The sequence below is a fragment of the Lupinus angustifolius genome, chromosome LG18 (assembly GCF_001865875.1).
Source record: "Lupinus angustifolius cultivar Tanjil chromosome LG18, LupAngTanjil_v1.0, whole genome shotgun sequence".
In the NCBI taxonomy this organism is placed as follows: domain Eukaryota; kingdom Viridiplantae; phylum Streptophyta; class Magnoliopsida; order Fabales; family Fabaceae; genus Lupinus; species Lupinus angustifolius.
The window spans coordinates 12,241,217-12,255,117 of NC_032026.1; the positions used below are offsets into that span (position 1 = coordinate 12,241,217).

General features: G+C 30.9%; 1 protein-coding gene across 1 annotated transcript; it reads left to right on the plus strand.

Moving 5' to 3' along the window:
• Positions 5,790-12,801, plus strand: LOC109332340 (homeobox protein knotted-1-like 6). The gene is made up of 5 exons (XM_019567292.1): positions 5,790-6,239; positions 6,314-6,436; positions 6,625-6,769; positions 11,856-12,094; positions 12,393-12,801. The coding sequence occupies exons 1-5, from the start codon at positions 5,928-5,930 to the stop codon at positions 12,525-12,527; spliced, it is 954 nt and encodes a 317-aa protein (XP_019422837.1). The 5' UTR covers positions 5,790-5,927; the 3' UTR covers positions 12,528-12,801.

Genomic DNA, 13,901 nt, shown 5'->3' on the forward strand with positions numbered 1-13,901 from the left:
TTATTAAATCAAAACAAATTTTGTCCTTTAATTAATTTCTTTAATATATGTGAAATTAGTTAAATTTATTTATAAAAATAATAAGAAATTATCATATTAAAAATAATTATTTGAGCTCTTAGGTTTAGACAATGATTAACTTTAATCATTATGATAAGAATATATTATCCCAAATTATGTCTCAAACTACTAATATTAAAATAAAAATAGAAAAAATAATAAACATATAACTTTTTTTAATTAATATTACATGTTTTTATTAATCTAATATATAATTTTTAATCATATTTAAAACTGTCCTAATCATTCACTCCTAATTCTCACAATCCATTCAAATTATAATTGAAAGCTGGGGACAGGTGTGAAAAGTGACAGTTCAGTGAAGAAATCCAGTGTGGGGGGTGAGGTCTACTATCTGGCATTGGAAGACCTAGCTTCGCCTACACAACCTAAATCACGTTTACAAATATTAGGAAATGTCCTAAGCCTGCACGCACCTCTTGTATTTTTAGAAGAAGAAGAAATTAAATTGTTTCTTCAAAAAACATGAAAGTACATTTTGTTAATGGAAGAATTAAATATCCTATTTTTATCCTAAAGTTTATAGCTTGATAAAATTAGTATCTTACGGATAATTAATTTCAGGAATAGTTTTATATCAAATTTTTAGGAAGAATTATTTTTTATGACACGGACCTATCCTTGAGATGAATAAATAAAATTGAAGAGAATAATGTATCTTCTCATACTATGAGATAACTTATCTCCTAATTAGAAGTATGACATGTATACTATTTTGTTTAGTTTTAGAAATATTTTTATAGAAAATAGTAAAATATGACACATGTCATGATTTCACTGGAAAGATAAGATAATTTATCTCTTTATATCATCAAAATTAAATACATTATTTTTGAAGCATAAATTTTATCTCTGTTTGAGGGAATTTTTACAACATAGACTATCAACTCGACTTATTTTTATAACAAAAATCTAAAATGTAAATATAGTTCATTATGAATTTGTTTATTTCAAAGTTTATTTATTTTTTCTTTTAAAATGTCAATTTCCATTTTATGCTTAATTCCAAACTTCATATTACATGTTTGTCATATTTTATTAATATTGATAATGATTTTTATACTGTCTTTTAATTTATTTTTGTTAGTCTATATGAGAATAAAGCTACCACATTTTGAATTGTATTTGACACATGTTGAATTGTATTTCAATATGTGTTTATTAGTTTGTTAGTTAGTTAGTTAACTAGTTAGTTTACACTATAAATAAGGTTTTTCATGCCTTGATAATTGAATGAGAAAAATTCACAATATTCATTTTACGTTTTCGCATTATTTTCGCAATATTGTATGAGAGCCTTCGTCCTAAAGACTTTAGTTACCGCTGCACATTCTCTAAAATTATTATCTTCCTCTTCCAATATTCAACAAAGAATCACCGTCAACACAACCAAGCTGGAGCAACCAAGCTGTGGAAGCTGGAAGAAAGGCAAGAAAGAGCAACCAAGTTGTGGAAGTTGGAAAGGGCTCAAGTTGTGGAAGCTAGAAGAAAGGCAAAAAGGAGCAACCAAGTTGTGGAAGCTGGAAAGGGCTCAAGCTGTCGAATTTTGCTGGAACAAAGACATACAATTGTTGAAGAAGCTTTCAAGAATTTAATATTGGAATAGCGACACAATCACCACTTTCAAGTACCATTCTCTCACTCAAAGACAAACCATTTTTTTCTATCTTGGAGGACAATCCAAGTGAATCTTGTTCCACTCCTATGTCCCAAGATTACCAGCAAGGAATCTTGACCTTCTTGAACGGGTTTGAAAGAACCACAATAACTCATCAAGATCAACGACAACAACAACAAGAAGAAGATCAACAACAAGATCAACAACAAGATTAAGAAGATCAACAACAACAATGACAACAACAACAACAAGATCAACAAGATCAATAACAACCAAATCAACAAGATCCACAACAACAAGATCAAGTGATTGAGAAAATCCATGTAAGACTGAGATTGCAACTAAGAGGGGGGTGAATTAGTTGACTTAAAAATTATGACCAATTTTTTTGCAAAATCAAGAGTTAAAGTGCGACGGAAATATATGCAGTAAATTAACAAGTAAAATCAAAGACATAAGGGAGAAGAGAATACAGAATGATTGTTATACTAGTTCACTTTCTTGTCCACCGAAGGCTACGTCCAGTACTTTTGCAGCACAAGAGATTTTTCCACTAAAGATTATGAGTTGCAATTATAATATCTCACACAGAGATCTCTATGTACCTTACATACTCCTTAATCCTTATTGACCTTTGGAAAACACATTTCCAAGTGATTCTAATTCCCTTTCTTATCACACCCCGTGAAAGAAAGTATTCTGCAATAATAATGAAGAATGTTCAACAATAGCGAAATTGCCTTTACAAGTATGAAAGTGATGTAACTTGCAATTCAATCAACTCTTTGTATACTTAGTAATAATGCTCTTTATAAGTTTCTAAACTTGAAACACTTTCACTTTAAGCAACTTCAGAAAAATTAACGTTGAAAGTTTAAGAGCTTGTTTCCAAAAGTGCAAAAAAATAATTTCAGAATATGCGTAAGAGCTTTTGAAATTTGTATGAGAGTTTTATATATGTTGTGTGTAGTGATTGTGAGTTTTAATGTCTTTATTCAAGCTTTCCAATCAGCCAAAATGTCTCTTTGAAATGGTAGGAATTGTTTGGAATGAAACCATGTCTTTTGGGTTGAAACTCGCTCACTATGAATTTGAAAATCTAATGCAACAGCTCTGAGTAATCGATTACAATATTGAGTAATCGATTACTCAAATGTTCTATCCACTGATTATTTATTTTCGAATTAGAGTAATCGATTACAGCAAGTTGAGTAATCGGTTACTCAACTTTAATAACATTGGTAATCTATTACCCAAAGACAGTAATGGATTACTCTGATCAGTTTTAAGTTGGATAACTCTTTTCTCACACTCGTAACCTGTTACTTAGATGAAGTAACCAATTACACTATTTTTGAAAATTGTTTTAAGTATTTTAATGTGTTTCAATTTTCTTTTCAAAATAGTTTGAGCATTACTACTATTGTATAATCAATAGTACAGGATAGAAGTACTTATTTTAGACTTAGACTGAAAGTCTTGAATATCTTGAAACTTGAATCTTCATTGTTTTCATGAGTATTCTTCCTTTTATTCTTTTTGGTGATGTTGGTGTCTTCATCAAGACCGTGCCAAGGTCAGGAGCAAAGATCTTCTTCACAATCCAATCACGTTAGGATCGAGATTTCGATCCATTACATTGTTATAATATCAAATTGAATTATCAAGCTAGAGTCAATTAACATTTACCCTCCAGTTTGAGGGGGCTATTAGAGAACAAAGCTACCACATTTTACATATTTTACACATGTTGAATTGTATTTCAATATGTGTTTATTAGTTTATTAGCTAGTTGGTTAACTAGTTAGTTTACACTATAAATAAGGCTTTTCATGCCTTGATAATTGAATGAGAAAAGTTCACAATATTAATTTTACGCTTTCGCATTATTTTCGCAATATAGTCTTTTATTTTTTTGGTTTCCCATAGATATCCTTGCACTAGAAGCAATCTTGTTGGAACTGGGAACATCCAAAGATATGTGGGCTAACTCTCCTAGCAGGTATTTTTTCTATCCACAAAACTCGAACTCGAGACCTTGCTTATGGGGAATCAAACATGTATCACTTGTAGAGTTGACAATGAACCGAACCAACTCGGTATTCGTTTGAAACTCGATTCGTTATTTAGCTCGATAAACTTGGTTCATGAATCAAATGAGTCAAATTTGAGCTCATTAAATAAACGAGTCAAATTTGAGTTGGATACAGTTCGACTCGTTAGGATTATGAGATGTCTCGATATATATATGTATATGTATATATATAAAATATATGTATATGTATATATATGTATATATATATATATATATGTATGTATATATATATATATATGTATGTATATATTTATGTGTATATATATTTATTTATGTGTGTATATATGTATATTTATATATGTATATATATAAAGAATTAATTTTTATGTTTATTATGGTCCATATATTATTTTTATATTTATTGTTATTATATTTATAAATAAAGTTATATATAAAACCTTTTATAGTATTTTAGAAAATGAAATAGTTAATTGTGTTGTCCAAATGAACCAATTTGAACTGAACCAAACAATTCACGAACTATAACTGGGCCGAACTCGAGTTAAAAAATAACTCGTATCGAACTCGAATCGATTTCGAACCAAACAATCTTTATCGAGTTGAACCGATCTGAGCTCTGGTTCGACTCGGTTTAGCTCATTTCCAGCCCTAACCACTTGAACCAACACCCGTTGGTTTTGTTAGTCTTTTATGAAGTAATAAAATTTTAAAAATTCAAGAAGAAGATATATGATAATAAATATTAAAAATTGTATATTTAAAAAGTATATAAAAATAACATAACATAATCATAACATAAATAAATAATTTCATATCATTTTCTGTAATTTACTCTATACAAAATAGTTATTTTATCTTATCTAAATGAAACAAATTAGTTTATATTCAATTTTTATGTAATGCAATTGAAATAAACAATTTCTAAAACTAAAAATATAATGTATACTAACATACATGCACTAAATTGACAAACTAATTTTAAATGTGAAGTGACCCTAAATTATGTTTAAGATTTTTTTTTGGAAAACACCTTGGGCACATGCTACTGCAAAGTTACCTATATATTTAGGAGGAAAAAAATGTACGTATGAATAGTATATAAGTTTTATACACTATCATAACATTATTGATCATTTATATTTAATTATTATTGATTTTTTTTTTTACTTCCTTTTCTTTCTACAACCTTCTGTAACTCTTTTATCTTTTAATATAATTTTATGTTTATTGGTAAAAAAATTGTGTATAAATCTTTACACTGTTAGTGTATAAATATTACACGTAATTCATATGTGTTAAGGTGCATTATGAGACATTTTATAACATAATACTCATTTTTCCATGTATCATATTTATATGAGTTTATTTTAAGATTTGGTAGGTATAGTTTTACAAATAGGCAGTTAAAGATTTGCCAAAATAAAAATATAGATAAAATTAAGCTGTTCAATAAAACCTCAAAAAAAAGGAAGGAGTGAAAACAATTGAGAGCAAAATAGGAGGAAAGAAAGAAAAATCTTGACCTATGATGAGGTACTGGATAAGTTAAACTTGGTGATCATCCTTCTTCTCACTCCTCAGTTATTATCTCCAACTTCTCAACTCAGTGCTCAAATCCCAAACCAATAGATCAAAGTGGATGAAGATAATTCTTTCATGTCTCACTTAGTGTCCAAGTTAATAAAAAAACTTCATTTAAATAAAAAAAATTATAAAAACATAAATTAATATTTTAATATTATTCTATAAAGTTTGATTGATTCGGAATATGAGAACTGAAAAATAATAGGATAGATGATCTTGTCTGAAGTCCATAGACTAGTTTTAATCAAACTAAATCTCAATGTTATAATTATAATTAGCCTGGTTTAAAATGTTACACTTTACCAAATTAATTTGTATTATTATTATTAGTTATTAATTAGCATTATCATCATACTCACTTGCATGTGTAGTTGTGTTGTTATTATATATAGTAGTAAGATTATGTTTTCATATTCAGTGGAATAAAATAATATAGGGAATTGTGTTTAGTGCTAGTATTCTATTGTATTGTTAGTTCCTTATTTTCTTCCTCTTTTAAGTTGCTGTCTCTGGCAACAGTAACTGAAACAGAAGCTGAATCTGCGAACCCTCTCTCATAAGGGAAAAACACAATACCATTTTCTAATTATGGAAGAAATGTACGGAGTGCCGTCGTCTACGACGGCGAATTACGCTGAGAAGCACTTGATTACGCCGGAGAATCTGATCTTCCCGCCGGACTACCACAGCTTCCTCATGTCTTCATCCTCCTCCGTCCGAATTCCCATGTTCGGATCCGACGACCTTCTCTCCGCCGCCGTAACCTCCTCCGCCGCAATTCAACAGCAGCAACGGGAACAAGACCAGCATGAAGTCCACATCTCAACGGTGATGAAAGCGAAAATCGCTTCTCATCCTCACTACCCTCGCCTCCTCCAAGCTTACATTGATTGCCAGAAGGTAATTAAACAAACTCTCGTTGAAACTGTAACAGATAACAAAACCATAACAAATTGTGTTAAGAAATTATTCAGGTAGGAGCACCTCCTGAAATAGCAGTGTTGTTAGAAGAAATCCGGCAAGAAAACAACCTATGTTGTAAGAAAGACCTTGTTTCCACGTGTTTTGGATCCGATCCCGAACTTGACCATTTCATGGTATGTATATATATATATATTCATATTGGTCCCCCCTTCTCTTTATATGCACACGCATACATACATATATATATAGATACATATATGTATGTATATATATGTATTTGTCTTATGTCATGATTGAACTTTTTTGTCAAACAGATTGTGTTGTGTTACTGATTATCGCATAACTGCGTTTCTTGTTTCAGGAAAACTACTGTAACATGCTGGTGAAGTATAAATCAGACTTGGCTCGCCCTTTTGATGAAGCAACTAGCTTCCTTAACAATATGGAAATGCAACTTAGTCATCTCTGTACTGGTGGTGCTAATTCAGTTCCAACACTTAACTCTGGTTAGTTCTATACTTATCTCTATCTTTAGTATCACTACCACTTATTGGTAATATGATGTTGGGAACTCGATGCTCGTTGATATCTGTGTTACTTTGTACTATGGCTATACTCACCCCTTTAAAGAATGATTTTAAAAATATTTTGTGAGGATGTTATAGAGTACTATACTACTATGTGCTATGAATTGGATTCCACAACCTAAATGGAACATAGACTCTGGTCAGTTATTATTATTTGCTTTCTTCTATTCTGCCTACTCCTCATTCCTGAATCCTTTATCCTTATCCCCTTAGAATTTTTATTTTTTATTCTAAGAAAAGGGTGTGGGGGAAAACCATTGGTGGAGTAGAACATAAACAATGGTTGCAGAATTATCTAACTTATTGCTAGCAGAGAATGATGTTGTGGTTGTAATAACAAGACATAACACCTCAGCTTTTGCGGTAGCTAAAATAAGGTAAATAAAACCCTAACTAACCATACCCGCAAACTCTCTCTCTCTCTGGTTACATGATTTTATCTACTCTCTTTCGTCATATAAGATTTAATAAAGTATGAATTGTTTGGTCATTCATAGGTTATCAGTGCTGAATGAACCTTTCACTTTTTTCAGTTTCCTTCTTTATACGGCTCTTTCAAAAAAAAAAATCGATGAAAAGCTCTTTCAATTAATTACTACTAATTTCCTTTGATCTTGTCTTATTTGGTTTTGTAGTTCTCCACACCCATTTTTTATTTTCTGCTTCATTCCTGCCCGTGAATGTTACAGTAGTTAAGCATGAGGAACAATGAACTTTTCCATTTGGCTTTCTAATTTTCAAATTGCAGATATTTTTATTGGCATACCTAGTGAATAGTAGCCTGGGTACTAGGCTAAGCACTGACGAAAGAATAGATGATGATTTTTCAAACATCAAGTAGTCTTAAATGGGGTTGCTGGCTTCTTTTACCCGCCATCCATCAAATAGTTTTTGTGTTTTGGTTTCATCTTTTGATGTCTTTACTTCTGGCTCATTTGTTGACTGGCATACATGACTCTCATAAATATGCCTAGTGCATTTTTATTTTGACCAAATTCCTGTGTAAAAAATTTCCACTGAAAAAAATTATTCAAGTACTTAGTTTCTACTGTTAGTACAGTCAAATTAATGGTGCATTTTTGGGTTTTTTTTTGTGAGCATCTTTTCTACTAGGAATCAATGAGCTTAACATCCCAGCATGGGTGCAGGCCCTTAAGTTATTGAAGTCGTGAGAAATTTCTAGGAAATAAAGTTGCACCACTGTCATTACCTATACCATTGTGCTGCTCCCCAATAGGACTAATGTTGTAGAGCGGAAGCTAAGGCTTAAGTTTTTGTATCAATGTGGAATAAAATCTGATAGAGTGACAAGTACAAAAAAATATTCTCTCTAATATTGACATTTGTAATTCATCGGTGTCAATTAGTGCGTCAGCATCAAAACACACTCATGTAACCCATCTCTATCCTTTTAAGGTGTGTGCAAACTTCATTACTACAAATGCAGAACTTTCTCATTTTTGTTTCCTGCACATGCGAAATTTACATGCTTTAAAGTCTTGTTATGGTAATGTCTAATATTATACCTTTCTGGATTAATGTACTTAACATAATCTGACAGTAATGGCTTGCAATGATTCTGTTTCATACTTTATTACTTTATTAGTGTATTGAGAGATTAGAAAATGCTCATTGGGAATTGTCTATGGGATTTGATAGTCTGTGCAGCAAAAGCAATGTTAGATTTTCTTCAATAAATAAATGTGAAGTAGCTTTGGGTTAGAAAAATTAGAAGAATGACTTAACATTATTGTGGTTCTTATCATGTTAAGCATGCTTTGGTTCAAGAAAATAAATCTAGTGATTTTATGTAAAGCGAGGTTTTATTTATAGAGTCAGATCTCAGCTGATTAGAAATTAATGCCGTGCTTCTTCTTTCAAATCAAGCTATTTCTGATTGTTTGTTGATTACTCGAATTTGTGCTGTGTCTATATATTTACACACCCTGGAGTATATTTCATATTTTAATTTTGAATTATCAAAACTTTACCCATGTTTGAAAAATGAAAATCAACTACAATTCATCCCATGCCGATTTGCTGACTGTGATAGACATTGGCATATAGCGCATTGTAATTATATTTTAATTTTGGAAGAAATTTTAATGTTGCAAAGTAAACATGGTCAGGTAGGTTATGGTTGGCTATATTGTTGTTTATGTTTGAAAGTACAGATTACCTTTTCAATGGTGATGTTTTAATTTGTAAATGGTTTTTTATTGCATCCTTTGATGGATTCTCCTTAACTTTTGCATACCATATTCCTCTTAATGTTTGTCTCAAACGCAAAGTGAACAGGGTGTGTAATTGTTTCTTTCCTTTTCTTTCCCTATTTATTTATTTTCCTTGTACTGCAACCACTTCAAGCATCAAATTGGATTGTGTATTTAACATTACTCTTTTCCAATTAAAAAATTGTTTGTTTTAATCCTTAAACAACATCGTTATCATTCTCCAAATAAATTTACTACCTGGTTTTCATTGATAGTAGGTTTGCTTTACGCCTGTCTTGTCTGTTCATTAATTATGGCGTAGTGGAGAGAAATCATATTTGGTTTTAACTGTTCTCGGTCTTTGAGGATTATATATAAATATACTGTGTGATTATAGGATTGAAATTGTCATTTTTGCAATTTAACTAGCTTTGTTTACATTGTTTTCTAAGTGCTCATATTACAAGATTAAATAAACCCTAGCTTTTGCTGAAGCTTTGACATGTGCACAAGTTATAGTTCTTAGAAATTATATAAAGAAATGGCATATGCAAAATATCATGCTGCTGGATAGTAGGTATTGGTTACGCTAAAAGGCAAAATTTCCTTTAGCGGTGTGCATAATGAGATTCGCACATTGAAATGCATTAAAGGGAAAGAAGATTTAAACTTCTCGAATCTCCAAAATAATTTGGGCTTTTTAGATGCCAAGGTTCCTTCCCGAAGCAATATACTATGATAATAACTTCATAGGTGAGTGGCGGATGGAGATCCTAGAACAAGGGGTGTAAGTTATAGTAAATAATCCAAAAAGTATCTGAATATGATAAACAAAGTAGCATGATACAGTTTTATATAACAAATAGTGCAAAAATTATTAACTGTATACTATACAATTTTTCTTCAGAGTGGGCACACTCTCCCCAAAGAGTGGCTCAGCCACTGGCATAGGCAGGGAATGTGTGAGCCTGTGAGGGCATGGTGGCTGTTAATGGTGGAACATCGATGATATCATTATAGTAATATTGGGGTGGTGATTTTATTTCCTATGTAACCATGAAACAATATTGGGGTGGTGGTGATTCTGGTGAATGCTGATTAGGTCATTTTAGAAAAATCGCGTGTAAACCGGGTGATCTAAGAGCTAAAACCTTTCACGTGCACACCCGCAGATTTCGCTGTGATTTGCAACAGTTTTTTCATTTGATAGAACATCCAATGCCATGTTTGTACATCTCCCCCACACTCTGCCCTGAGTTACTCTTTGTCCTTTTCATTTTTCAATAATATTTTGTTCTCTTGTGACCCATTACGGGTCTCTTTCTTTAACCCTTAGGACAATTGCACAACCCTAAACACTTGTCGATATTCAAGTCCCTCTTCTTTGTTTACGAATGGGGGGGCCCTTCTCCTAAAGGAAAGTATCATTAGTCCTTCATGCCCAATTTGGAGCTGGTACTTTCTCTATATGGTAGAGTTTTGGTTACACATTTATTTTTTTGGAGACAATACTCTTATTCATGTTAACATTGGCAATAAAGGGGTGTATTGCAAGACATTTTGATGTAAAGAAGTGGGGACAGAAAAGGAAGGTGTAACATTATTGATCAATGCTGAAATAATGGAAAGTTAGAATGAGGAAATATCAAATATTATTGTGCACACTATAATACACATTATAAATACATTTGCATTATTGGGATAACTGTTATTATTATTTACAAATATTATGGTAGTTTATTTTTTAACATTTAAACTTATACTATCACCTGAACTATAAAAGATGAGACTTTTTTCCACAAGTACATGTAAGACTTTTTTAAAAACATATTTAACTTAATGATTTGGGCTTTAGGTCATCTATATTATTTATTAAACTAACATACCATCTTATTTAAATATATTAAAGCTGTAATTTAATTTTTGGGCTAGGTATATCTCTTTAAAAATATATTTGATAGTTTATTTAAAGATAAATCTATTGATTTATTTAAATAAGTTTAGTGGGCAAAGTTTTTTAGATACGTAAAAGTATTATTTACTTTAGAGGTTGAACTGAGGGAAAGCTTTGAGTCTGTTTGGTTTGGGATGGAGTTAGTGAGTTGTATAAATGGATGGAAGTGGAACCAGGCACTGATACTGATATGTTTTGTTTTTCTTTACTTTTCCAACCTCGGTTTGTCTGCTCTGATTGACTGGTCTAGGTTGTACAGTGTACTCTCATGCGAGGGTCAAATCCTTGTCGGATTTTCAGTGCCCCTCACAACCAATTTCTCAGTGCTCGCTCGTGGGGCACTTACTCAACATTATTCTACATTTTAGATTTTTTAGATAAGCTGCTCCAACATTAATTTATGTTTGGGTCACTATTATAAAATGATTTTTTATATTTTCGTTTAGCAATTTTTAAACTACTTGTTTCTTGTATATATTTTTTTGGAAAGTTCAAAATACACACGAGTTTTGTACTTTGTAATATAATTTATAGTACATTTTTTTTAAAATATGCGTGAAAAAACCTTCAATTCAATCGCACATCATTCAAAGATGTCATGGTACTTTTGAATGGTGAAGAATCAATTTCCATATAATCTAGAGATTTAGGTCCTTATATACATTTCAAAATAGAAAACTTAAATCGCACATTAAGGGTGAAACGGGTCTTTCCTTAATTTATGTATATTTTATATTGTTTTTATATTTGTATTGTGTCACATTAATAAATATTTTTGTATATAATTTGTATGAGTAATACAAGGTCTTATATTATGATGTTGTTACTATTTTCCTAGATGATGGGTGTGTATCTTCAGACGAAGATTTTAGTATCGTAGAGGGTGATGTTCAAGATGGTCAACTAGGGAGTGAAGATCGTGAACTAAAGAATAGGCTTTTACGTAAATTTGGGAGTCATATTGGCACTTTGAAATTGGAGTTTTCTAAAAAGAAAAAGAAGGGCAAACTACCAAAGGAAGCAAAACAAACATTGCTTCAATGGTGGAATCTTCACTACAAATGGCCTTACCCAACGGTAATGTTTACACTTTTTTTTGCTTCTCACATGCCAAATTTTTACTGGCCGAATGAAATAAATTATTTTCTGAGATTGATATGATCTATTTTATTCTCCCTTTTTATGATGGAAATGGGTGGGGGAAATTGTGCATCTATCAATGTTTGAATGTATATGCTTAGATTTTATTTATCGACTTTTGGGGCATGTTTAGTGTTTTTATAGAAACAATTCATTTTCATTTTCATGCAAGCAAATAGTGGATTTCATAAAAGCCTTCAAATCAAAATCTTATTTTTTTTTCTTGAACATACAGGAAACTGATAAGATTGAACTGGCTAAGACAACGGGGCTAGACCAGAAGCAAATAAATAATTGGTTTATTAATCAAAGAAAACGTCATTGGAAACCATCTGAAAATATGCAGTTTTCTATGATGGAAACTATATGATGAATGAGGTGCATGTACATGACATCTTCAAATGTATAGTCTAAGTTATTGAAAGCATATTGCTGATGGTAAAATGCTTACGTTCCCATAAATAGAATGGGAATTTGTCACTGTAATGTGCATCGCTTGTATTTTTTAATGATACTTTGTATTATTGAAATGATCATGATAAATAACCAGTGATATTGTGAATCATACTTTGATTTAATGTCTTTCCTAGCCTCTTGCTGTTACATTAAGATGTAATTTTACATTTTCAGCGTATTAATATACTAATATATAGGGAAGAAGATTTAAAACCTAGCTTGACATTTACGGGATATATATCGGGAGAGGATTATAGAAAATGAAAATGGGAAAGGGATGAATTTCACACTTGTAGAGGCTTGAACATGTATATTGATAATTTTATGGCACTTCTTGAAGAATTATTGCATTTTTTTGCTTTTGTTATGAAACCAAAGGTTTCCACTTACAAGAATATATATTATACACTTCAAAAGAAAAAAATATTTACTGCATAAGTAAATTCACAAATAATCATATATTATGCTACTTTTAAGATCCAGTGGGGGTAAGGGTTGAGTAATATTTGTTATTCACTTGATCTTAAATGTTGATGTTAATTTTCGGATCCTAATCTTTCCTTCTTTTTTTTTAAATTATATATCTATTTATTATTTAACAAAAAAAATTCTTGTCAGTCAGCAATGACACATGTCAACCAAAAAACTCTTGTCATATCAGCAATGACACATGTCAACCAAAAAATTCTTGTCACGTCAGCAATGACACATGTCAATAACTTATGCAAAATTTTCTCTCTAAAAGTTCTCTATCTCTTAGTGTGCAACCTCACACATAACATTTAAAACTTTATTTGCTATTTGTGTTAATTTAACATAATAGCACATTATCTTTCACATTTGTTTTCTATTCTTCCATATTTTTCTCTCACATTTCATTCTAAAACATAGAATCTTCTCTCTATTTTTTACTCTCTCATTTCATCACTTTTTTATCTTCCACCATTTTTTTTCTCTTTTTGGTTCGTATTCTTCTTTCATTTCATTTGAAAAGATTCTTTTGTTAGTAACCAAAGATGTATGTAGTTAACTTTACTATGGTTCTATGAATGTAGATTCTTTTTTCATTTCAATTGAAGATTTATTGCATTAAAGTCTCTTCTTATTAATTTTTTGTGCTTATTGTACGATAATTGAAGGAGTGATTTGTTTTCAATGACGTGGAAAGTGATGAGAGTTGTATTCGATATGGTATCTCTTATTGTTGGTTCACCCTTGAAGCGTTAATGTAGGTTAGTTTTCTATATATTTGTGCATATTTTATTTTGTTTGTACAATTTTCTACTCA